Consider the following 24,904-nt stretch of genomic DNA (forward strand, 5'->3'; position numbering starts at 1 on the left):
CAAAGTGGTAGGCCACACAAGCTCACAGAATTCGACTGCTGAGTGTTGAAGCACATAGCAACATGGTTGCAACACTCACTACCAAGTTCCAAACTACCTCCGGAAGCAACGCCAATCACACTTCATCATCTGCCAACGCTACCTACCCGAATGCATAGTGGCAACTGTAAAGGTGGAGGAGGAATAATGGCCCGAGGCTCTTTTTCATGGTTCGGGCTAGGCCGCTTAGTTCCAGTGAAGGGAAATTTAACACTTCAGCATACAATGCTGGACATTCTAGACGATTCTGTGCTTCCAACTTTGTGGCAAGTTTGGGGAAGGCCCTTTCCTTTTTCAGCATGACAATGCCCCCGTGCACAAAGCGAGGCCCATTCAGAAATGGTTTGTCGAGATCGGTGTGGAAGAACTTGACTGGCCTGCACAGAGCCCCGACCTCAACCCCATCCAACATCTTGGGATGAAGAGGAACGCAGACTGCGAGCCAGGCCTAATCACCCAACATCAGTGCCCGACCTAACTAATGCTCGTGGCTGAATGGAAGCAAGTCCCCGAAGCAATGTTCCAACATCTAGTGAAAGAGTGGAGGCTGTTATAACAGCAAAGGGGGGACCAACTCCATATTATTGCCAATGATTTTGGAATAAGATGTTCAACGAGCAGTGTATCTATGTTTGGCAGGGAGCATACTTGCACTCTAATTCAGGTGCAAAAGAATTCCCCACAAACCTACTTCCCAATATAAATTAGGTGACAAACTTTCGCTCTAACTTCATTCAAAGCAATAAAAATGGCAGAAAAGCAGTTGCTCAAATGATAACCTAACAATTTATCAAAGAAGGCAACAGGCGGAAGGAAGGGTGTGTACAAGCAGTAACAGGCAGAGGAGCCCTCTCACTGGAGACAGTCTTCTCCCAGGATTCAGCTTGAGCAGTTAAATTCAGAAATTAATCAATTCTGATTGGCTTCTTCTAGCCGTGTCCCTCTTAAACACAAATGCACAGAGACCTGAAGCAATATTACATTACCATATCCCCAAAAATGTATCACAAAAGTCTCAAGGACTAAAAGAGTCCAATGGCATGTAATGATGCAATCGTGTATGCAGAATTGTGCAGGAAAGTAAGACCTAAGGAATTGTGTTTGCATTATAAGCAAAAAGGGCTTGTGATTTCAGTGGCATGGCTACAGCTGTTTCATCAAAGAAAACAAATGAGGGAGAAGCAAAAATACTGCCACCTCCTTACCCCAAATATACTTAAACTGAGTTAGTTTCTTCTTCTTATACATGGTCCAGTCTCATCTCTGGCTTGGGACCTATGTGTTGTCAGTCATTGATTCGTGTGGTAGCCCCGACCAGTGTGAATCTTCCTGAGTTCGAGTGATCCTTCGACTCATGTACAGTAAGGGGAGGTCCGGGCTCGCTGGCAGACAAGCAAGAGAGACAGACATGGCCATGTGTAGAGTGTCCCTGTGTTGCTACGATGTGTCACAACAATGGCCGCTCTCACCTCTGGAAGGGCTTGCGGACCTTCTTCTTCCTGCGGGGCGGAGGTTTGCCTCCGCTCTCAGCCCACGTCTCGCTGGGCTCTGGCCGGGGCCCTCCAGGAGGCATGAAGAAGCCAGTCTGAGGTGGAGGAGGGGAGAAAGGTCCACTAGGTCCCGGTCCAGCACCAGAGGGGTGATGGGGGGGCGGTCCTGAGGGAAAGAAACCCCCGTTGGCAGCCATATCAGGGGGAGGTCCCCCCTGGAAGATGCGGTTGAAAAAGTCCTGCAGGTCAGCAGGGTTGGTCGGGCCTGGAGGAGGGTGCTCTGGGCCTGGAGGTGTCCTGGAGATCATGAAAGGACAGTTACATAAAAAAATAAAACATTCAACGGGTGACTCCAGGAAAATCAAGAAAAAGGAGCACTCTGTGTCTGAGTTTCATTCACGGGACAAACAAAAAACCATCAGAGCCTTGGATAGCCTTTCATTCTGTTACATTCATTCTATTTCCATCTAGCCCACCAGGGATGGGCAACCGGGGGCACGTGGGCCGAATGGCCTTGGACCAATCCACCCCCCCTCCCAAAAAAGTAACTCAGTCGGAGTCTCATGTGGGTACACAGACCCGCGAGCAACTGCGGCCTCTCATAATGAGTTCACATTTTTTGTGGCCCCACCACCATCAAAGTCCCCCATCCCTGATCTAGCCTATAGTTAACTATGATGCAAGTCACATTGAGATTGTTCTCTCTTTTGCCTTGGCCAAGAGGAGGCATCATTCACAAGCATCAGAGATGCTTGATAATCTGGAGCTCCAAAACTCATCTCTCTCTACAAATATGTAACTCTTTCACATGCAGGAGCACCTGCTCTGACCAGAGCGTAATGGCATTTCAGAGAACAATCTAATTTAGGCCTCTGTGGTCTTTTAGACGGTTGGTCACATAACACCTAGGTTGTGTCCCAATAATCTCTCCTTTCTCACGAAATATGCACTTGTTCCCTTCCCTTCATGGATTTGAAAGGATATGACTGGTATATGGAAACTCCCTCTAGCCCATGCATACACCAACACAATCATTTTACATTCGTGTGGAGTAGTTAACGAGCGCAAACTTCAGGAGGAGAATTAGATTGGAACGCAACCCTCAGTGCCCTGGGACCTACCTGTGGCGCTGCGTGGAGTTGCTGTTGTTCTTGGATCCGAAGGAGATGTGGTAGGGAACGCGGTGTGTGTCTGGAGAGATTCCTATCCTCTGGCAGCCGGCCCACTCTGAAAGGTGGGAGCGGAAAAGGTGACAAATTAATCAATGTGACAATACTGAAGCAAGCGGCAAGGAGGAGAAATAGTCAGTCTGACTTTAGGTGTCTTAACATTATTTAGCAGCTTAGAATTCAATTTAGTTGTAGAGCTCTTGAGCCTGTCAGTTGACTTGTTAAGAGTGCTTTTAGTTTACAGATGAAACAGAAACATCATTAAGTCAATACATAAAGAAGTATTGCATTAGCATAGATGAGAGCCTAACTATCCATGTGGGTGTCATTACACAGCTTGTCAAAGCAATGGGCTTGTTCGACAGTGGCGATTGCAGACTGACTGATCTACAAATCCCCGTGCAGCATAAATAACTTCTCAATGTTATTTTTAGATCAGTCAGTCAAAATGTACCCACAATGCATTACAGTTTTGATGCTCTCAAAAACTGTCATAGTCAAGCCAGTACCTGTGATGTCGTAGACCTTGCCATCCATGCAGGCGAAGTATGTGATGCGTAGGCCCAGCATGCTGGACTCGGCCCACAGGTCTCCCTCCTCGGCGCTGTGGCGTCTGTTACACTCTGCACAGAACCGAGCCTCCGCAGGCTCCCGGTCCATCTCAAACCTCCTGCACACACAGGGAGGAGTCAGGGCCTGTGCTTTTTGTATGTAACTAATTATTTTGTCAGCAGCAAAATGTACGAATACAATTTTAGTGATTGGGAGTAGTCAGGGTAGGTAAATTATATTACTATTCCAATCCCTCACTTTCACAATAGTCTGGTTATAAAAGTATGATACAGATATTATTAATACATTCAGATATTACAGATATTAATTCAGTCAGTGATCTACCTGTGCTTGCCCTCACACTTGGTGCACATCATAGTGTTCATAGCTTCCTTCAGGTCATCCTGCAGTTTGGTGAGGAACTCATTCATCGACTTGGAGAGTTCCGTCTTCGCCATGCGCTTCCTGAGGGAGGAGCAGGGGAACAAAAGTTAAAGCCATATCAACTACATCAAACATCCCACCGGCCTTCAGTGCAGTCATTTGATCACAGTTTATTGCATTTGAATTAAGTAATAGTCCAGTTTGTGTGTCTTCTACTCATATCACGTATTCTCTCCATGTGTCTGGGTTACTAAGGAACTAAACTAAACATCCCACAAGCCTTTAAATTGACTATAACATGGTAAGGTCCCGTGTGGCTCAGTTGGTAGAGCATGGTGTTTGCAACGCCAGGGTTGTGGGTTCGATTCCCACGGGGGACCAGTACGGGGGGAAAAAAATGTATGAAATGTATGCATTCACTACTGTAAGTCGCTCTGGAGAAGAGCGTCTGCTAAATGACTAAAATGTAAATGTAATCTAAGGACCACAGTTAAGGAATGCTTCTCCATCTGTAATCCTATTGTGAGAGGCCTGAGTTCTAACTTCAGATGTTTTTGTTTAAGGTAAAGTCATGTGATCATGGTTTCTTGCATTTGATATAAGTACTGGTCCAGTAGCTTGTGTGTCTTCTACTCACAGCTCATATTCCCGCCGTGTCTCTGGGTTACTGACGATGTCCCAGGCAGCCCTCAGCACCTTAAAGGCCTCCCCAGCACGCGGGTGCTTGTTCTTGTCTGGATGGACCTGAGAAGGGAAGGAAAAAAGAAAGACAAACTGAAGGGCAGAGCAGAAAACATGATGTAAGAGAGTGAAAAACTAAGGAAGAGACTACTTCTAGTCATTTTCTGATTACATTTTATATTGTGGATATAAAAAAAGATGCATGCAGCCATGCACAGCCAAGTGCAAAACTGCCTTGGCTTGTGTTTGACTATAATCGCTACACTCTCCATTTGATGAATTCCAGACATTTTTATTATACACATGTATTCAAAAGATATAATGCACATCTCATTGCACCCTTAAGCTCACCTGGACAGCCAGCTGTCTGTAGGCCCTCTTTAGCTCAGCTTCAGTGGCATGGGCCTCCACCCCCAGCACTGTAAAAGGGTCCAGCTCCTCCTCAGGGACTTGAGCCAGTGCCAGCAGTCTCTCCAGCTCCTTCCCAGGCTGGTATCTGCATGCTCCACCAGGAGAATCCGGGGTGAAGGGGGGCACCTGGGTGGCTCTCCTCCTGAACCAGCTGCTGACCCTCTCCACCAGCGAAGCCACCCTCCTCCATACCCTGGAGTCCTGCATGGCCGTCCACCACCGCTGGGCCCTCTCCCCGCCCAGCTGGACCAGCGTGAACCGGGCCCACTGGAACCCCAGCAGCACCACGGCACAGAGGAGGCCGAAGCAGGTTAGGCAGGCCTTCCTGACCCATTTCACCAACCGAACACTCTTATCCACCAGGACCGCCCCGGCGCATCTCACCCTCTCCAGCACGCGTTGGGCATCTGCCTTCATCCCCGGCACGTCAGTGACCCTGTTGAGCATCTGTGAGCCCAGGTCGTAGATGGCCACCCCTCCGACCTCCACGGCCACCCCGCATCGATGGGTCATGGTGACAATGACCTCCACCACCATGTGGATGCAGGAGATGCACCAGGGGCTGAGCGACTCCGACAGCAGCTCCCTGAAGGCCAAGGCCAGCTGGGTGCCCGTCCGCCGCCGGCCCCGGCCCTGTTGATGGTGGTGGTTGCGCCTCCGGGTCTGCTTGTGCCTACCGCCACCCGACGACAGGGGACCTTTAGGGAGGTAGGAGGACGAGGATGATGATGTAGCCTGAGTGTTTTGCTCCGAGGCTGCCCCCCCTCCTCCTCCGCTGTTCCGGGACCGGCCTCTCCTCCCTCCGGCCCCTGAGTTCCTCCAGCCTGACTCCCCGTTTATGCTTGGCTCCTTCCCTCCGCCTCCACTCTCCTCTTCATCTCCACCCTCTGTCTCCTCATTTCCTTCTCTCTCCACATGCTCCACCCCCTCCTGTCTTAGAGAGACCTCATTGTCCTCTGCAATCCCACAATCTTCTGCTTCTACATCTTCCGAGTCCTCCTGGTTGACTGGGGATTGGATATCCTGAGGGGTAACTTTGATATAGTCAGTCATGTCCTTATTGGGAACTGGTTGTTGAGTTTCCTCCTCATCTCCTCTGACTTCCCACTGGTCGGGCATGGCGGTTGAAGGTGGGAGGAGAGGAACACCTGAGGGCAGCTCTTCAGGACTCTCCTCAGTTGCCTCTACAGTCCATGTCTCTCCCTTCATCTCCACCGCCCTCTCAGCCACCTCTTTCTCCATCTTCCTTCCAGTCTCTTGATTAAAGTTCCAAAAAAGTATCCAGTGTCATGTCAGGTTGGGGCCTGGATCCATTCTCACTGACCGCACCTTCTCCGACACCACACCTCAGCAAGGCCAAAGAGTCAGACAAGGACAGCTGAATAAGACTGCAATGGCAGGCATCATTGTCCTAGGTACCCTACCAAATGCAGACATTGAATCAAGGATCAATCGTTACAATCCTTGGACCCGACTGGCCTCATCTTGTATCTGGTTCTTGCCTGTGGAGAGACCGCAAGTTTAAACATTAGCCTACCTGTAACACGTTCACTTTCCCAAGCACCAGAACTAGGGGTCTAATCTAAAGTTCACCGAAAAGTGAAATCAAACGGGATGTGGAGTTTCTGCATTAATCGTTGTTGTTGTCAAAGTTCTAACATGTTATTGGCAATATTTCCTATTTGATGACCACAATATCCACTCAACGAGCTGATCCGCAGCGCCGACATTTTGAAAAGATAACCAGATGGCTAGCTAAAGAGTTTGGTTTATCAGCAGTTGCACTAGCTAACTATCTAGAAATGCAATTAATTTATTCTACAAGAAATGACTGGGTCGGGATATCAGAGGATAGTTGGGGCAATGTTAGGTTCTAGCGAATAAATTATGTCGTCACCATTGCGAACAAAATGACCAACTGTCTCGAGACGAATAGCTAGCTGTCTCGTAGCTAAAACGCTAACTAGCTTACAACATTAGTTTGATCGTATATAGCTATCTAGCTAATGTAATTGTAATAATATTAACGGTGGATTGTTGACAATGTTATTTTAGCTATTTCACTGCTAACACTGACTGGAATAACATTGGGAAAGATGACAACCAACGCAACTCACCTTTCTCTTCCGTAAAAAGGGAAGGCAAGATTAGATGACACAATGTAGGCTAGCTTCAGCCCTGTAACGTTAGCGTCGCTCCTATAAAATGACCAAATGTGGCAAACTGATCAACTCTTCTCGTAGAAAGAACATTTAGTTATTGAATTGTGAATACAAACTATTCTTATCCTGTATTTGTAGAGTGTGTTCTTTCTCCTAATTCAAATATTATTTTTTTCTTATTTTGTTCTTGGCTAACGCTGTCCTTGTTGTTTGTCTTACTATTTTTCACTTCCGAGGGAAACAAACCACAACCTCGTTTCCGCTGTATTAACCCTATCCTTGCCAGAACAAATTTGAGGCAGAAATGTTCCGAATGAACTTTTATTGGCCACTGAATGTAACGTTAATCACCAGGTTTCTCTTTATATCAAAACAATTACATGGGTCTACAATTGTATTATCTTCAAGAAGCCTAGGCCTAATAACTAAATAATAATAAAAAAACTAGAATTGTAAAAGGCAAACTATTGTCTGGCATACTTCCTATTTTAACGAAACAAGTCATTGTTTATTCAACAATGTAAACATGTATATCATGCAGTCACTTTTTCCTACTCTCAAACACCATCCACTCTCTCATGTCTGCCTTCTCCACCCACCTACACACTCCCTGGATGCATTGCATTCTCTAGCCTATTTCTGCCCATTCCGGATGCTGTGTGTTCCTCAAGGAGTGTGTGTGTTTGTGTGTGCAAGTAGTTTGTGTGGGCGGCTGCGATATCAACTGGGGCTCTCCGCTGCAGAGGGGGGAGGTCTGGGGGAGGAAAGAGGGGCCCAAAACCGGCAGGGGCACAGCTCACTCTCCAGGGGACTTGTCAATCAAGACAGGCAGACAGGGGATTTTCTTTGACCACGCGCTCCTTCCTTGCTCCTTCCCTACCTTGCCTCTTCCGCCCATCCATGTGTTTATATGGACAGAAAAGGGCAGAAGCGCTGAGCTGTCTGATCAGGCCAAGTGTCTAGTTAGTTAGGCTGGAGATGGATACCGAGGGCACGTGCCCCCTCAGATTTGTCCTGTGGGTTTCCAATCTATCAACCTCATAACTAGCTACCATGAAGCCATTTTAGGCTATCAATCAGTTAGAGTATCTAGCTTGTCTAACTATCTTAGCTGGCATGCCTGTTGGCAAGGTTGGTAGACTTTAGAAATAACTAGATGTACTTTACAATAATCACATTCCTTTCATATTTTACCCAGATTTGAGCAGCAATACAGAAGCATATTTTGTTTCTTTAAAAAAAGAACCACCAGTCAGGAGGATACAGCTCAAGAGGTATGCTTAGATATACAGAAAAATAGAACATATTTTGTTACATAGAATTAAGTGATTAATGATTATGGCTCTAGATTGAAGAAAAAAAAGCTGATTCAGGTGAAAAATGCTAAATTATCCAATTCACGGATGGGGGATGTAGCACACTCCGGACCACCCCCCGCCATCCTCACGTAACTCTTGCCCCCTCCAATTTTTGGGGTGCATGACATCCTTTGATGGATATAAAGGAAGTGGGACGGACTGAACACAGTACGGATGTCCTCTGCCTCAGAAGACCAAGAAGTAGAAGACCTCTCAGAATCGCCTTTATTTGACCTACAGTCAATCTGATATTTTAAGAGGGCAATCATTATTTCTTATTCATAAGAAAATCTGAATCCTCTGGTCCAATTAGGCCTACTATTATAAGAATTTTAGGAAAGTGAATGGTGCATCCGGAAAGTATTCAGACCCCTTGACTTTTTCCATATTTTGTTACGTTACAACCTTATTCTAAAATGTATTAAATCGTTTTTTTCCTCATCAATCTACACACAATACCCCATAATGAAAAAGCAAAAACAGTTTTTTTGACATTTTTACAAATTTATTACAAATAAAAAACTTTTTAAATAAACCATTTACATAAGTATTCAGACCCTTTACTCGGTACTTTGTTGAAGCACCTTTGGCAGCGATTACAGCCTTGAGTCCTCTTGGGTATGATGCTACAAGCTTGGCACACCTGTATTTGGGGAGTTTCTCCCATTCTTCTCTGCAGATCCTCTCAAGCTCTGTCAGGTTGGATGGGGAGCGTCGCTGCACAGCTATTTTCAGGTCTCTCCAGAGATGTTCGATCTGGTTCAAGTTCGGGCTCTGGCTGGGCCACTCAAGGACATTGCAAGAGGCATCACTACAGTCCCTGGTTCGAATCCAGGCTATATCCCATCCGGCCGTGATTGGGAGCCCCATAGGGTGGCGCACAATTGGCCCAGCATCATCTGGGTTTGGCCGGGGTATGCCGTCATTGTAAATAAGAATTTGTTCTTAACTGACTTGCCTAGTTAAATAAAGGTTAAATAAATCATTCTGAGACTTGTCCTGAAGCCACTCCTGCGTTATCTTAGCTGTGTGGTTAGGGTCATTGTCCTGTTGGAAGGTGAACCTTCGCCCCAGTCTGAGGTCTTGAGCGCTCTGGAGCAAGTTCCATCAAGGATCTCTTTGTACTTTGCTCAGTTCATCTTTCCCTTGAGCCTGACTAGACTCCCAGTCCCTGCCGCTGGAAAATATCCCCACAGCATGATGCTGCCACCACCATGCTTCACCGTAGGGATGGTGCCATGTTTCCTCCAGACGTGACGCTTGGCAATCCCGCCAAAAAGTTCAATCTTGGTTTCATCAGACCAGAGAATCTTGTTTCTCATGGTCTGATTCCTTTAGGTGCCTTTTGGCAAACTCCAAGCTGGCTGTCATGTCCCTTTTACTGAGGAGTGGCTTCCGTCTGGCCACTCTACCATAAAGGCCTGATTGGTGGAGTGCTGCAGAGATGGTTGTCCTTCTGAAAAGTTTTCCCATCTCCACAGAGGAACTCTAGAGCTCTGTCAGAGTGACCATCAGATTCTTTGTCACCTCCCTGACCAAGGCCCTTCTCCCCCGATTGCTCAGTTTGGCCAAGCGGCCAGCTTTAGGAAGAGATGGCCACTGTGTTCTTGGGGACCTTCAATGCTGCAGAATTTGTTTGGTTCCCTTCCCCAGATCTGGGCCTCGATACAATCCTGTCTCGGAGCTCTACAGACAATTCCTTCGATATCATGTCTTGTTTTTTTTCTATGGCATGCACTGTCAACTGTGTGACCTTATATAGACAGGTGTGTGCCTTTCCAAATCATGTCCAATCAATTGAATTTACCACAGGTGGACTCCAATCAAGTTGTAGAAACATCTCAAGGATGATCAATGGAAACAGGATGCACCTGAGCTCAATTTCAAGTCTTATAGCAAAGGGTCTGAATACTTATGTAAATAAGGTATTTGTTTTAACATTTTTATAAATTAGCAAAAATATCTAAAAACCTGTTTTCGCTTTGTAATTATGGAGTATTTTGTGTAGATTGATGAGGGGGGAAAAATGTAATCAATTTTAGAATAAGGATGTAAGGTAACAAAATGTGGAAAAAGGGAAGGGGTCTGAATACTTTCCGAATGCACTGTAGGCCTAATAAAAATTGTTCAGCCTAGTAGAAATAGTGAAGCCTATAGTTTAGTTTTCATTAATCATCTAGACTTTCTTTTCACACACACAGCTTTTGATAAATAAATAAAAAGATTGCTTATTTGGTTGAGAGGGCGCAGATAGAACGTGTGTCAGCATGCTTCAACGCCTACATGGTGACCCGAAGGACACAGAGACAATGGTGCTTTGTGAAAAATCACACAGCTGTGGTGAACATATAGGCCTACTCAAAATAAACCATTTAACCAATTCGTCCCAAGTTAAACCAATCAAAACAATCATGGCCAGACATGTTGGAGCCTAAATGCCATTCATTTACGCAAAATGAACTTCGGATTTTGTTCAATTAATTTAAGATAGCCTATTTATCACAACAAACCTGCAACGCTGTAGGACTACTGTACATCAAATTCACAGTGATGCCTGTTGCATCATTGGGGAATCCCCTATCTTATGCGTCATGCAGAGAATCTACCCAACCGATCGGAAACAGTCCTTCACCACTTGCCACCCACTTGATGATTCTGCCGCACAAGGCTATTACTGTATGTCCATTTTGTTTACACGACTGCGCTGTATATCAATACGATGTATCTGTGAAACAGCACCCAATATCAATAACTCATATAGTGCAATAAAGGGAGATGAATTAAATCGAAGGTTAAGCTATTATCAGCATAGGCTATCATACAGCTCACCTCACACATTTATGTGACTGACCAGAATGGTAGTCTATGTGGTCCTCAGTTTGTATTGTATAGGCTTAGACAGGTGCATCTTATTGCGAAGTGGGCAGACAAAATCAGAAAATGAAAGGGTTAATAAGCAAACCTCAGCCTTTCAAGCCCCCGCCTCCCACATCTCCAATTTGAAAGCCGCCTCTCTACCGGGAGAGGAAAGCTCTTTTTCGGTCAGATGGCGTGCTGCAGTCCGCCCCCAGGTTTCTCGCACCCACACAACCAGCAAAAAGGCAGCCAGCAACCAATACGGTTCGTCAGGGGAGGATATCTGCTAACGAATCCAGACGAGTTACGATATGCTCAGGGATTCAGCTGATGACAACACCACTCCGAAGTGAGAAAGAAAACGACTGTACAGGGAAAGAGAGCGATTATACAAATACATTTAAGGTATTTACAATAGGCTACGTACAATAGCTCTGTTGATCACGTTTCTTAAAAAAAATGTTTGTCTCACCCCTTTCATTGATAACAATTTAACGGGATTGGATGGGACTTTCGACAAGGTTAAAAGTGCGATAACCGTTAGGCTTTTGCTCATTTACCTTTAGCATTCAATAATCGAGCCTATTACGAGGCGGCACATATTGCGCGAAAACTGGATTCTGTTGCTGGAGACACCACTCCGTCACTCAGTGAGCGCGGGTCTCCTCTGCCAATCCAGCCGTCGGACGACGTGGACGAGGTAAGAGATTACATTGGAGTCATTTAAATGTTTTATGCTGAAATATTACATTTTACATGCGTGTGTAATTCCATAGATCGATGCATTGTCTGTTATTGGGCTTGGACGGATGTGCGTGTAATACTATTGTCATAGTTTTTCAATTATTGTTTTCGTACCATCAAATTCGGGTCTCATAAGAATAGACAAACTATTTTTAATTCTCACAACTTGAATAAGATATAAAACATTGTTCATTTCTAAACTGTAGGCCTACATTTCCCCAATAATACCATGCGTACACATCCTGCATATTTGAGGTATAGAGGGTTGGGCACCCACATGTGAAATGTTGCCAAAGATTATCACCAATAATAATATACTATCAGGAAAAGTAGGCTATTGGAGTATAAGTCTCTAATTTAGTAATTTTTATTAAAAAAATTAAAAGATATTGACTTTGTCTTCTTATACAAGACATCTGATGGATATGGACTTTAGGTGTTCTTATGAGACATCTGTTCCCAGATATTGCATCACAGCAGTAGTTACCACTACACCACAAAAAGATTGGTAGAAAATTGCTAACATTCCAAAGAAAACATAACCTGAAATAACAATACATATAGATTATACCATATAGCAAACAAATTAATAAAGCATTCTGTACACACAACACAATACTCCTTCCATTGATTGATGAGCCATTTATTAAAACTTAAGACTCTTGAGTAACTCTCCTCCGGTCTGTTCCTTCTTTCCCACCTCCAGTCCTGCGCCATGTCTCTGCCACGCACGTTGGGCGAGCTGCAGCTGTACCGGGTGCTGCAGAGGGCCAACCTGCTGGCCTACTACGACACCTTCATCCAGCAGGGTGGCGACGACGTGCAGCAGCTCTGTGAGGCTGCAGAGGACGAGTTCTTGGAAATCATGGCGCTGGTCGGCATGGCGACCAAGCCACTGCACGTGCGCCGTCTGCAGAAGGCCCTCCGTGACTGGGCGGCCAACCCAGCCATCTTCAACCAGCCCCTGGCCAACGTGCCCCTGGGGGGAATCCCTCTGTTCAAGGTTGATGGGACGGGTGCTAGCGGGACCACTGCCGGAGGACTCAGGAAGTCCCTGAGCAACGGGCAGCCAGGGTCACCGTGTGACAGAGAGGACAGGGCATGCCTCACTCCTATGCACAGCGGGAGCCCCAGAAGCCCCTGCTCCCAGGCCTCACCGCAGCCCCAGGACACCCACTACAGGGACAAGCTGTCCCCAATGGACCCCCACTGGCTCAGCCCTGAACAGGACGGGAACAGCGCCTCAGCCTCAGGGGTGGACGAGGAGCAGCCCAGCCCACCTCTGCTCCCCCCTCGTCCCCCAGGTCCCTCCACGCCCCCGGCCTCCTCCTCATCCCTCTCCCCGGGAGCCCTCTCAGCCTGGCCCGGGGGCCAGCTGGATGGGGAGACGGCGCAGGCAGTGGGGGAGAGCGTGGATAGGCTCCTGAGGACCCTACCCAGGTCAGACCCCAGAGAGGTGAAGACACTGCTGAGGATGAACAAGAAGATGGCCAAGACGGTGGGCCACATCTTCAAGATGGCACCCCAGGATGTGTCCAAGGAGGAGGAGATCCGTAAGTACAGCCTCATCTACGGCCGCTTCGACTCCAAGAGGAGGGAGGGCAAGCAGCTCACACATCACGAGGTAAGAGTGTTTCCACTACTAGAGGTCTCTGTGTACCAGGATGTGTGAGGCTTGAGCCTTGTCTTCTTTTTTATCATGCTGTTCATATCATTCTAGCATTCTCTTTCCCCTTTCACCTTATTTTATGTCCTCCTCATATTCAGCTGATCATCAATGAAGCGGCTGCACAGTTCTGTATGCGTGACAATGCTCTGCTTCTGCGACGGGTAGAGCTCTTCTCATTGGCTAGACAGGTGGCGAGAGAATGCGCCTACACCTCCACACTCAAGCATGCCAGGTAAGGGCACGAGCCTGCGCAGTTCAGGGTCTTCCCTACCCCAATCTGATGACCATCCCACCCTCTCACCTTCTGTCTCTTCCTCTATAACTAGGTTTTATTCCCTATGGGCCCTGGTCAAAAGTATTGCACTACATAGGGAATAGGGTGCCATTTGGGACGCAGACAAAGAAACCCAAATAGAGAGAGTTACGATATCAGAAATTCAAATGTTATGTTCTGCTTTGCCTTGAGAATATATGATTCCTTTTCTCAACCAGATATGATCTTAGAGAAACTACTATGTGGTTGCAGGCAGCATAGGGGCGAAGAGAGGTGGGTGTATAGAACAGAGGGAAAGCTGGGAACTCCCACAGCACACATAGCTAAGCCTAGCCAAGGTCATGCTATTAGTCAGACAGCACTGCAGTCAGTGCATCAGTTTAAAAACAAAGTCATACTGTGTAACCAACAAAATGAAAGCACATTCAAACACTCAAGCGTCTCATATAATCAATAACAAAAAAATATCTTTCAAACTCAATGAATAATGTATGTGCTTACTTTTAGTCACAAATAGCCTCGAGGTTTGGTTACTCAACATCAGTTTTTATATTGTAATTGGATATAGTGAGCTACTACTTGCTAATGAACAAAACAGGACCAACTGAATCCTGGGGTTTGCACAAGAGGTTTGCTCTTCTTTTACTGCCTTTTTACTTTATTATACCTTCTCTTATTACAGATCAAGTGCAGATGACTGCAGCTTACCATCCCAAAAGAGAGTAAAAAATGAGGTGAGTGGGCTAAAGTCTCTGAACCCCTAACAGGAAAGAGTAAAACTATACCAAACTCTATCTCACTCTTGTTTAAATGTGTTATTGTGGGTGTACAAAAGCCGTTTTGTCAACATAATATTGGTAATGTATTGGATACGGCATCGGTAGACAATGAATGAGCTGTAATGGGAATAAATTGCTGTAATTTATACCATGGCTACAATTCAATTTGTCCTTTACTATATTTAAGCAATAAGGCCGGAGGAGGTGTGGTATATTGCCAATATATCATGGCTAAGGTCTGTTCTTTGGCATGACGCAAAGCGAAGTGCCTGGACACAGCCCTTAGCCGTGGTTTAATGACCATATATCACATACCCCTGAGGTGCTTTATTGCTATTATAAACTGTTTACCAATGTAATTAGAGCAGTAAAAATAAATGTTTTGTCATACCCATGGTATATGGTCTGATATACCACGGCTGTCAGCCAATCAGCATTCAGGGCTCGAACCACCCAGTTTATAAATCAATTTATACCATAGGTACTTTTCAGTAGTAATTGCATTGTAATACACACAATATTACGTTTTGGTGTGTGTTTCGGGTGATAGTGTGGAAGTGTGTGCTTGAGATGTTTTGTGTATTTAATGGTTAAGTGTGTGTGTTTCAGGTGATAGTGTCAGAGTGTGTGTCCTCCCTCCATGGTGTTGAGGGGTCAGAGGGCGTGTCCCAGAGGGCTGACGAGGACAGCCTATCAGGAGAGAGTCTGGACAGCCTAACACAAGGTATGTACGGTGTCCAGATCCAAATATTATTTCTTAGTAACACTAGCATGTATATCGGCTTAAGTCAAGTAAGTCTAGCATGTACAGTATATACAGTAATTGTTGAACACATTTAGCACTGATCTTGTACAGTGTCACTTAATCACATTCCATTCCCAGACATTCTTTATGTGTTTCTGTAAATGTCACAGAGCCCCACTGACTTTAAAGCACCATTTATAATCAAGCACAAATAGTTCATGTTTTCTGTAGTGTCAGGTTGTATCCCAAATGGCAACCTATTCCCAATATAGTGCACTACTTTTGACCGTAGCCCAATAGACAGGTTGGCTGACATCGTCACAAAAAATGTGTGAGCATTGATGAGGCAGAAAGCCATGTGGTGTTATGATTCTGAACGGTCAAATAACTAGCAACAATGTCAAGCTGCCGCCATATGGGGAATTGTAAGTGGCTCGTTTCAGCTCTTTGTATGTTGTTATTGATACCATGTATTCTTTTGAGGCTTTTTGACTTATGTTTATGCTAATATGGCTAAAATTCCCTAGCTAGCTAATCAACAACTGTAACGATGTATTTGAGAGACCAAGTACTCATTGTGCAAATTTATTTATGTTTTTAATAAACATTTAGAGACTAAAATGTATTTACATGTCAACAATCTATGCCAACCCCATCTTTTTTGCCCCATAGTTGCGCACGTGTCGTTTTTTTTTGCTAATCAACCAAACCGTCTATGGGGAATAGGGTGCCATTTGGGACGCAAACCAGCAGCTTCAGCCTTGTCAAGAAGCAGCTATATGTGATTGGTTCAAAATGGCATTCACACCTAACCTTGTCTGTCTTAGACGTAGGCTCACAGTGCAACCAATCTCCATCCCCCCGCCCCCCCACCGACACCTCCATACCTGCCAACTGGAATCGCCATCTCATGCAACAAACGCTCATGGATGAGGGGCTTCGATTGGCTAGGATGGTGTCACATGACCGTGCTGGCAAGGTCAGCCTTAGGTCAGAGGGGACACATACCACAGGTGACTTTCTGAATAATGGCTTACAAACATTATCATGCAAGAGTTATCATACTAACACTCTTAAAGTGATAGTCTGAATTTTTCAGGCCTAAAAGATTTTTCTGATGTTGAGATGACTCTGTCTCACAACATTTGTTGTATAGATTCGGCTACGTCTCAATCTCAAATGAATAGGAAATATGCACCATCTCATTTCATCGTTTTTAAACGGTGCCTATCTTTCCCATTAATTTGAGATTGAGACATACAGCCAAATCTCACTAAAGCTACACAACAGATGGCGTGGGACATTGACTGGCACATTGACTCATCCTGATATTAAACCACTTTCGAGGCCTGAATTATTTTAACAAACGTACATTTTGAAGTGAACTATCACTTTAGCATACTGTCCCTGTAGCCAGTATCGTTTACATTGATAACAAATAGAAACTGAGGTAGGGCTAAAAGGCCGGAGAGTTTTGCTACCGTTATTTAAAGACTGTTTCAAGGATCTTCGTTTTGAACCCAAGTGAGTCAGAATCTCTATTGTGATTCCTCCCACTAGCCAGGTCTGAGTTCTAACTAGCTGGGACTGGAGAAGAGAGAGAGAAGGAAAATGAGTTGGGGGATAGAGAGGGGAGGAGGTAGCCTATCAGCTACAAACCATACTGAAAATTGACATAGATGTCAAATTGCCATGAGGTCTAGTAGCATATGTAAATAACTGATTATGACACTTCAAATGATTGTACTTTCCCCTGTCACATCTTATCACGCATCATTCAAATGTTAAAGGTACAGCCATTCAGATGTTAATAAAACTACTGTGCCGTAGCACTAGGCTGTCACAGTAGGCAGGGTGGAGAAGATAGAGTGGGAGAAAGAGAGAATGATAGCAGGAGGGGCAGAGGAAGTGCTGTGGGGCGGTAGAAACAGACCCCCCCCTTCCTCCTCGCTCCGCCACCAGCTGACGTCACAATGTGTTAGGCATGTGGGCTGAAGGGCGGGATGGATGGAGGGAGGGGGCGAAAGAGTGGGCTGTAATTGGAGGGGCGTTGCATTGACTCACCGAGCGACAGAGAACCAAAATAAAAACCTGTGGGCAGGGAAATGGCACAGGCTTTTTTTTCTCCCTCTCCCTCTACTTAAGAAGTAGAGGGGGAAAAACAACCATTTCATCTCTCTATGACGTCAGTCTCCCTCTCACTTCCCCTCCGTCGTCCTTTGTTCTTGTCACTCACCTTGGTTTCCTTCTCCTTTTCTGTTTCACTCACTCAACACGACCTGTCTCCTCTGACTATACTTTAACTGCACCTACTCCCTCTACAGTGTTATCCTATTAGCCTGTAGGTGGGCTCTCATTCTGTCAGACAAAACCCTTGACATTTAATATTCCATTTCAAATATTAAAAAGTTTGCTACCATAGTTGAATGGTGTTGTTGTATTTCCAGTTTTATTACTTTGAGTAAGTGAAGTACTCGTAAAAGTTATGACCCTAACCAATCTAGTATGCATTAATTGGTGTACAGTTGACCATAGCAAGCACTCAAAGGTTCAGGGGAGTAATAATGTATTGTCATCATATTGTCTCAGTCGGGCATATAGGCTAACAGCCCTCATCTTTCCTCTTCCAGACTTTGAAGCTAAGGCGGAGAGGAGGAGCTCAGTAGCTGTGTGCAGGAGCAGCAGCCCTGGCAGCACCAAAGATGACTCGGACCAAGGGGGAAAGTAGTAAAACCAACCACTCATCATCCTGAGAACCCATCAACAACCCTGCCTCTCATCACCTTCAATCCCGGAGGGCCAAACTCAGCAGGCTTTCCATCTGTACTTAAACCACTAACAGTAGTAGTAGTACAGGGAGGGGGGAGGGGACGTGGAATAAATAATTCCAATCTAAATCAAATGTGCATCCTAAATGGCACCCTACATAATGCCCTACTTTTGATCAGAACCCTGGTCAAAAGCTGTGCATGATATAGGGAATAGGGTGCCATTTGGGACAGAACCCATGATTGGCTGAATCAGGTGGTTCAGGCAGAGGCAACACATCCTAAACCTGCAAATACTATGGCCCTCCAGTACTGAAATTGAGAGACAGGTGCTTTACAACTTTACCTCTGTATATAGTGCCCAAACCCTCCAAACAGCCCTCCGGGGGCATTAGCCACATCTCCACAGGACTACTGTAACACTTACACAACTGTGGGAGGTTTGTCACATAATGTGACAATGTCTGTTTGTCCCCTATGAACATAATCCCAATAATCCCCTCCTCCCCGGGACAATGGATGCAAAATGTTGATATCATGACTAACTTTTGGTGCTATTTTTGTTCTGTTGATACAAGGTTGTAACTGAGAAAGGACTTGTGATGAGGATAAGTATCTGTAATGACACTGCCGTTAAAGCTTGGTTTGCAAAGTGTCACTCGTTCGAGTGTTGACCGTTTGATAGTTAGGTGATGAACAGAAATATATGTGTACAGAGACGATAATCAGGTTGAGGCCTTTTCCTCCCAATACTGCAGCAAGTGTCACTGACACCCACTGAGATTATGTTCATTTGGAGAGGTGGGTTTGGATGTTAATATGTTAATATTATTGAGCCCTTAGATTAGATTTATTGGTGAACTCAACATTCTTTGATTTAACTTAAGGCTTAAACAAGCAACAATCATTTGCATAACTCTTACTTGAGGCAATTACTTAGGTAACAATGACGAATGATCATCTCCCAATGTTTTATTTTTTTATACAGTATGTATGTCATATTAAACACTAAATTCTTTGACTATGGAGTTTTGGATAATTAACGGTTTGTTTTTTTAAGAAAACATCATCAGATGTTACTGGGTATGAATGTTGAAAAGAAAGGTGTTTGGATGATTAAGAAATCAGGGTAAATCAAGGACATTTCATTTTCTGTATCCCAAAAGGCCTTCAATATCCTATATAATGAACTACTTTTGACCAGGGCCCATATGGCTCTGGTTATTGGTGGTGCTCTATAGAGGAAATAGAATGCAATTTGGGATGCACACATTATTACCATGAGGTACCTAAACTGTAACCTCCTGCCTCACAAGCATTAAACAACCTCAGTTTGTTATGTTGAACAGAATATTATTTATTTTGTTAAATCTCAATAAATGTTATTTTATTGTTTTAAAAATCTTGTGGCCCCATCTGTTGCACCCCTTTTGAGGAAATCCATTTTGACGGAGCATAAGAGTCAAATGTACGATAAGGCTGAATAAGCCTTCGTCATTCGAATGCTGCCAGCAATTAGGGAACTAATAGAAAAGCACTAAGTCCAAACAGACATTCCCACTCTCCCCCCAATATCACCACCACCATCATCATCACCGCCGTCAAGTTGTTTGTTCCTTCCAGTTCTGTGCTGAGTGCTAATCCTGCACAAACGATGCTTGCATGACTCACCTGTATTTGTGATGTCACCCTCTTTTCACTCCATGTGAGTCTGCACACCCCCCACCACCATGATGAGAAAGCAGACTAAATATAGCGAGATATAGCTGCCAATCTGGTGGCTCGTTGAGGAGTTCTGCTGTGTGCTTTTGCATCGCTGCTTTGATTGTGAAAGACCAAGGTTACATCCCAAATAGCACCCTATGATATAGTGTACTACTTTTGACCAGGGCCCATATGGCGCAAATTACTGATCACTGTGGCAACATATTAACCCTATGGGAAAAAAAAAATTGTTGAATCAACATTGTTTCCATGTCATTTCAACCCCCAAAAAATCAATGCGATGACGTTGAATCAACGTGGAACCAGAGTTTTAGCTGATGTGTGTGTGGAGGTGGCGCAGGAAGTCCCCCCTGGTGGTGGTGTAGCCAGGGAACACAGCACTGCAGAATTCACACACCTGAGACTGCAATGCCACCTCTGACATCAGCATCATTCCCCTGGTCTGGCTCAGGAACTCACTGTCCAAGAAGGAGCCACACGCCGAGGGCATCTGGGGGGGGGGGGGGGACTAGTCAAATGATTAAGTCTAATAAAACATAAATATGAATTCAAGGGGAGAAACCTACCCGGAACATTTGTCGGGTCGTATCATCACCCCAAAATCGACCTGCTTGCTTCGAGTCCCCAGAGACACTGGAGGGTGCCACCTCTCCATTATTACCCCCAGGTAGATCCAGAGGCCTGAGGGGGGCGGCTTTGAGGACCTCATTCCTCTCTGTCCCTGGATGAGCAAAGTCCAGCCGTAGTCTGCCCAAATCCCCCTCCAGGAGATCAGAGAGTGAGCCAAAGGTCCCAGATAGGACTATACCGCCACGATGTGCAGCAGGGTTGTGTGTTGGTACCATTGGGGGTTCTGGCTGTGCAGGGAGAGACCGCAGGCCATCCTGGGTGCACTGGACTGGGATTGATGCCATTACGCTGGGTTGTCCATCAGGAACAGGGGCTTCTCCTAAGGAAGGAACCATATTTTAAAAGTCTGTCAAACATCTTGACTGTCTTGTAGCCTACTAGATTAATTGATATTGTATATACAGTACGCACTGAATTCACAGATTTTCTTATCATATAAAAAGGAGATGGGAGTGACCTCGCTGTCTCCTCAGTGTCTCTGTGAGTTGCTGGAGTAGAGCAGCCTGCTTCAGACATAGCGAGCGCAGTCGGAGGAACTCCCTGTACAGCTCTGTGTACGCCTCCTCCATCTCAGCAGCATAGGGATCTTTACAAAGCCATTGAAAAAGAGACCCATACATTACAATGTACATGAAAAATGATCACCTTCGTGTCCAAAAAATAAATGTTGTGGTGGGACTTCTGCTCCTGTGAGTGTAACATACTATATATAGCATGTTATGCTATCGTCAGTTGTGTGCAAGGGCTAGTTTCCCTCCCTCAACTTGAGTCTAAAGAAGGAAGTGATAAGGAAAAAGGGAACCAAGTCAAGGGGAGAGAATGGGGCCCTATCATACAAAACATCTGTGGGGTCTCTTTATGTCCAAAGTCAAACACAGAAATCACTGAACACTTTTTACAGTATAACTAAAAATACTTGGCTCTAAATGTACTAAATACAACTGATACCTATCAAACGCCTTTGTTTTCAGGCATAATAAAATCACATTTGTCTTTTTCAAGAGGCATATTCTATTTGTGACGAGAATTGTAAACTGTACAGGAACTCATACACTTCATAAAACAGAAGGAATTCATAACATAACAGGAAAATACAGTCAATTCCATTACATGTGCATGTCTTGTACAGGCTTTCTAATAAGGTAATGTAAAAGCTTCATTCATGTTTGATACAGCCAGCCTACAAATTACCACTTCAATCACATGTTGAAGTGTATATGATTTTTGTGAAAACTTATTACAGCTGTATTTGAAAACCTGCATATACTATTGATTGTCCATTAAATGTTAAATAACATACTTATATTGTTGAAAACAAAGCATGTTGTTCCCCTAGCTTCATACTTTGTTTTCATTGATTGAATTTCTTGTGAGATAAAGTCAACTCTAATCATTTTAGTACAGGCATTTTCAAGACGTGGACGCACTTAAACTGACAAAGGTTAAGATTAATATAACTTACGATCATACGAGTGGTCTTTCTCAATGACACAACGGCATATCACGTTGAACACACTTTCATATCTTTCATGTATTGAGAAGAGGCAGAGGACTTGTCCTAATGTTGATTGTAGCCTACCAGTGAAACAAAATCACCCCCGAAACAGGAACAGGAAAAGTTGTTCTTGTTCTTCGTAAACTGTTCTTATGAATAGAATTAACCGGATAATTGTTGAACTTTCAATGAGATGAGCACAACAGAGAAGTTGAGTTGTTGCAGGAAAAAGGCAGAGTATATAAGATAAGGACACGCAACTTAGATATAGTTACGACCGTATGTTGCTTTTTATAGCAGGTTAGGAATCGAATTATCCTAACCTGCTGCTTAAATTCTCCAAACCTGCTACGAAAAAGCCACTTCCGGTCGTAGTTGTATCGAAGAGGTGTGTTTTTTAGGGAATCTCGATAAGTATACGCATGTAAAATGACTAACCAACATCTAAAACTGACTCTTACCTTAACCTAATTGTACCCAATTATGAAATATAATGTTGGTTTGCAGGTCAGGAGTGTCCTGGGTAAACTTCTTGAAGGCAGTGCGTCGCGGCACTCCAACTGACTCCGTCAGTTGAATTTAAGGTGAGGAAGTCTGTTTGAGGCCTACCAGAGTTACTCATTTAATCTAACAATATAATGCTTATCTTTATAGAAAATATTCTGATCAAAATTTAACTAATTAGCCTCCTGTACGTCTATATCTGTACAGCAGCCGCAACAGCCATCTGGCATAAAGAAATGCATATCTCTCTCTCTGGTGTTAGGACTAAGCTTCTCTTCCTTTATATAGATTGATATACAGCACCAGTCAAAAGTTTGGACACACCTAATCATTCAAAGGTTTTTCTTTATTTTTACTATATTCTGCATTGTAGAATAATAGTGAAGACATCAAAACTATGAAATAACACATATGGAATCATGCAGTAACCAAAAAAGTGTCAAACAAATCAAACTATATTTTATATTTGTTATGGAGATGCTGGGAGTCGAGAAGCAAGTGCAGGAGGTGAGTTTATTGTATTATTAAACATGGAACGATACAAAACAAGAGTAGCACCTGGACATGAAACACAACCAATACTGCCTGGATAATGGAACTAAGGGAGTGACATATAGGGGAGGTAATCAGTGAAGTGATGGTGTCCAGGTGTGTCACGATGAGGCGCAGGTGTGTGTAATGATGGTGCCAGGTGTGCGTAATGATGGTAGTCAGAACCAGTGATTAGTAAACCGGCAGTGTTGAGTGCCGGGGAGCAGGAGCAGACTTGACAATATTTTTGACTCTTCAAAGTAGCCACCCTTTGCATTCTCTCAACCAACTTCACCTGGAATGCTTTTCCAACAGTCTTGGAGTTGTTGGCTGCTTTTCCTTCACTCTGTGGTCCAACTCATCCCAAACCATCTCAATTGGGTTGAGGTCGGGTGATTGTGGAGGCTGGGTCATCTGATGCAGCACTCCATCACTCTCCTTCTTGGTCAAATAGCCCTTACACAGCCTGGAGGTGTGTTGGGTAATTGTCCTGTTAAAAAACAAATGATAGTCCCACTAAGCGCAAACCAGATGGGATGGCTTATAGCTGCAGAATGCTGTGGTAGCCATGCTGGTTAAGTGTGCTTCGAATTCTAAATAAATCACTGACGGTGTCACCAGCAAAGCACCCCCACACCTCCTCCTCCATGCTTCACTGTGGGAACCACACATGCAGAGATTATCCATTCACCTAGACACGGCGATTGGAACAAAAAATCTCAAACTTTGACTCATCAGACCAAAGGACAGATTTCCACTGGTCTAATGTCCATTGCTTGCGTTTCTTTGGTCTGCAATTTCTGAGGCCAGCATCCCGGAGTTGCCTCTTCACTGTTGACGTTGAGACTGGTGTTTTGCGGGTACTATTTAATGAAGCTGCCAGCTGAGGACTTGTGAGGCGTCTGTTTCTCAAACTAGATCTCAAATGTACTTGTCCTCTTGCTCAGTTGTGCACCGGAGCCTCCCACTCCTTTCTATTCTGGTTAGAGCCAGTTTGCGCTGTTCTTTGAAGCGAGTAATACACAACGTTGTACGAGATCTTCAGTTTCTTGTCAATTTCTCTCATGGAATAGCCTTTATTTCTCAGAACAATAATAGACTGACGAGTTTCAGAAGAAAGTTCTTTGTTTCTGGCCATTTTGAGCCTATAATCGAATCCACAAATACTGATGCTCCAGTCTAAAGAAGGCCAGTTTTATTGCTTCTTTAATCAGAACAACAGTTGTCAGCTGTGCTAACATAATTGCAAAATGGTTTTCTAATGATCAATTAGCCTTTTAAAATGATACATTTGGATTAGCTAACATAACGTGCCATTGGAACACAGGAGTGCTGGTTGCTGATAATGTGCCTCTGTACGCCTACATAGATATTCCATTAAAAAAATCTGCCGTTTCCAGCTACAATAGTAATTTACAAGATTAACAATGTCTACACTGTATTTCTGATCAATTTCATGTTATTTTAATGGACAAAAAAATTTGCTTTTCTTTCAATAACAAGGACATTTCTAAGTGACCCAAACTTTTGAACGATAGTATGTATATAATTAAAATATTAATATTATTTAGTGGACACCTAAGCCTAAAGGCCTATGCATGCAATGCCCTGATGCAATTTAATATTCAAATCTCTGAAAGCTGACCCGTGAGGTGGACAATTATTGTTTTAGGAAAGTTGCCGAAAAACAAATAAAATACACTACACATCGAAACGCAAGGAAGTGTTTTTGTAATTTGTTATAGCTGTTTTTAAGGACACGTAAATGTGGCTGATTTGACCAACATCCCTCTGTTATTGATGGCGCTGGTTGTGCCAGGTCAGATCTGAATGCATATGGATGTCTGGTAAATTAAAATCTTCCCTGTCATGTTGTTCGACGCCAAATTTTTCTAAAGGAAACTCAAATGGTATATTGTTTTTATGAAGATTTTAGAA

At 44.3% G+C, this 24,904-nt stretch overlaps 3 protein-coding genes across 5 annotated transcripts; 1 reads left to right on the top strand and 2 right to left on the bottom strand.

Annotated features, from left to right (window-relative positions):
* Positions 1 to 806: 806 nt before the first annotated feature.
* On the bottom strand, positions 807 to 7,226 carry LOC115150421 (dnaJ homolog subfamily C member 14). The gene is made up of 7 exons (XM_029693698.1): positions 6,844 to 7,226; positions 4,667 to 6,228; positions 4,272 to 4,378; positions 3,596 to 3,715; positions 3,208 to 3,368; positions 2,651 to 2,756; positions 807 to 1,826 (listed from the first exon to the last, which is right to left on the bottom strand). The coding sequence occupies exons 2-7, from the start codon at positions 5,966 to 5,968 to the stop codon at positions 1,505 to 1,507; spliced, it is 2,118 nt and encodes a 705-aa protein (XP_029549558.1). The 5' UTR covers positions 5,969 to 6,228; positions 6,844 to 7,226; the 3' UTR covers positions 807 to 1,504.
* Positions 7,227 to 11,227: 4,001 nt separating this feature from the next.
* On the top strand, positions 11,228 to 19,477 carry LOC115150422 (NGFI-A-binding protein 2). 2 transcript variants are annotated; one of them, XM_029693699.1, is made up of 8 exons: positions 11,231 to 11,507; positions 11,669 to 11,802; positions 12,553 to 13,470; positions 13,614 to 13,747; positions 14,472 to 14,523; positions 15,178 to 15,292; positions 16,141 to 16,326; positions 17,944 to 19,477. In XM_029693699.1, exons 3-8 carry the CDS (start codon positions 12,562 to 12,564, stop codon positions 18,039 to 18,041), a joined length of 1,494 nt encoding a protein of 497 aa, XP_029549559.1. In that variant the 5' UTR covers positions 11,231 to 11,507; positions 11,669 to 11,802; positions 12,553 to 12,561; the 3' UTR covers positions 18,042 to 19,477. The 2 variants fall into 2 exon arrangements, with proteins under 2 accessions (XP_029549560.1, XP_029549559.1); XM_029693700.1 differs by lacking the exon at positions 16,141 to 16,326 and having other exon boundaries at positions 11,228 to 11,802.
* zgc:113184 (uncharacterized) lies at positions 19,421 to 22,681 on the bottom strand. Of its 2 annotated transcripts, none has more exons than XM_029693702.1 (4): positions 22,393 to 22,681; positions 20,894 to 21,022; positions 20,373 to 20,755; positions 19,421 to 20,296 (listed from the first exon to the last, which is right to left on the bottom strand). In XM_029693702.1, the coding sequence occupies exons 2-4, from the start codon at positions 21,003 to 21,005 to the stop codon at positions 20,117 to 20,119; spliced, it is 675 nt and encodes a 224-aa protein (XP_029549562.1). In that variant the 5' UTR covers positions 21,006 to 21,022; positions 22,393 to 22,681; the 3' UTR covers positions 19,421 to 20,116. The 2 variants fall into 2 exon arrangements, with proteins under 2 accessions (XP_029549562.1, XP_029549561.1); XM_029693701.1 differs by lacking the exon at positions 22,393 to 22,681 and adding an exon at positions 21,899 to 22,349.
* Between the last annotated feature and the right edge of the window lie 2,223 nt (positions 22,682 to 24,904).

This window comes from Salmo trutta, chromosome 16 (genome assembly GCF_901001165.1).
Source record: "Salmo trutta chromosome 16, fSalTru1.1, whole genome shotgun sequence".
Lineage (NCBI taxonomy): Eukaryota > Metazoa > Chordata > Actinopteri > Salmoniformes > Salmonidae > Salmo > Salmo trutta.

What these genes read in the sequence shown, in the direction of transcription:
- LOC115150421 (XM_029693698.1), bottom strand. Translation starts at nt 5,968, where the DNA reads ATGGAGAAAGAGGTGGCTGAGAGGGCGGTGGAGATGAAGGGAGAGACA. An exon ending in ACACGGCGGGAATATGAGCT is followed by an intron (nt 3,716 to 4,271) that starts GTGAGTAGAAGA and finishes CTCCTCCCTCAG; the next exon opens with GAAGCGCATGGCGAAGACGG. An exon ending in AACTCCACGCAGCGCCACAG is followed by an intron (nt 1,827 to 2,650) that starts GTAGGTCCCAGG and finishes CATGATCTCCAG; the next exon opens with GACACCTCCAGGCCCAGAGC.
- LOC115150422 (XM_029693699.1), top strand. Translation starts at nt 12,562, where the DNA reads ATGTCTCTGCCACGCACGTTGGGCGAGCTGCAGCTGTACCGGGTGCTG. An exon ending in TCTGGACAGCCTAACACAAG is followed by an intron (nt 15,293 to 16,140) that starts GTATGTACGGTG and finishes TGTCTGTCTTAG; the next exon opens with ACGTAGGCTCACAGTGCAAC. An exon ending in AGAGGGGACACATACCACAG is followed by an intron (nt 16,327 to 17,943) that starts GTGACTTTCTGA and finishes TTCCTCTTCCAG; the next exon opens with ACTTTGAAGCTAAGGCGGAG.
- zgc:113184 (XM_029693702.1), bottom strand. Translation starts at nt 21,005, where the DNA reads ATGGAGGAGGCGTACACAGAGCTGTACAGGGAGTTCCTCCGACTGCGC. An exon ending in GACACTGAGGAGACAGCGAG is followed by an intron (nt 20,756 to 20,893) that starts GTCACTCCCATC and finishes TTCCTTCCTTAG; the next exon opens with GAGAAGCCCCTGTTCCTGAT. An exon ending in CGACCCGACAAATGTTCCGG is followed by an intron (nt 20,297 to 20,372) that starts GTAGGTTTCTCC and finishes CCCCCCCCCCAG; the next exon opens with ATGCCCTCGGCGTGTGGCTC.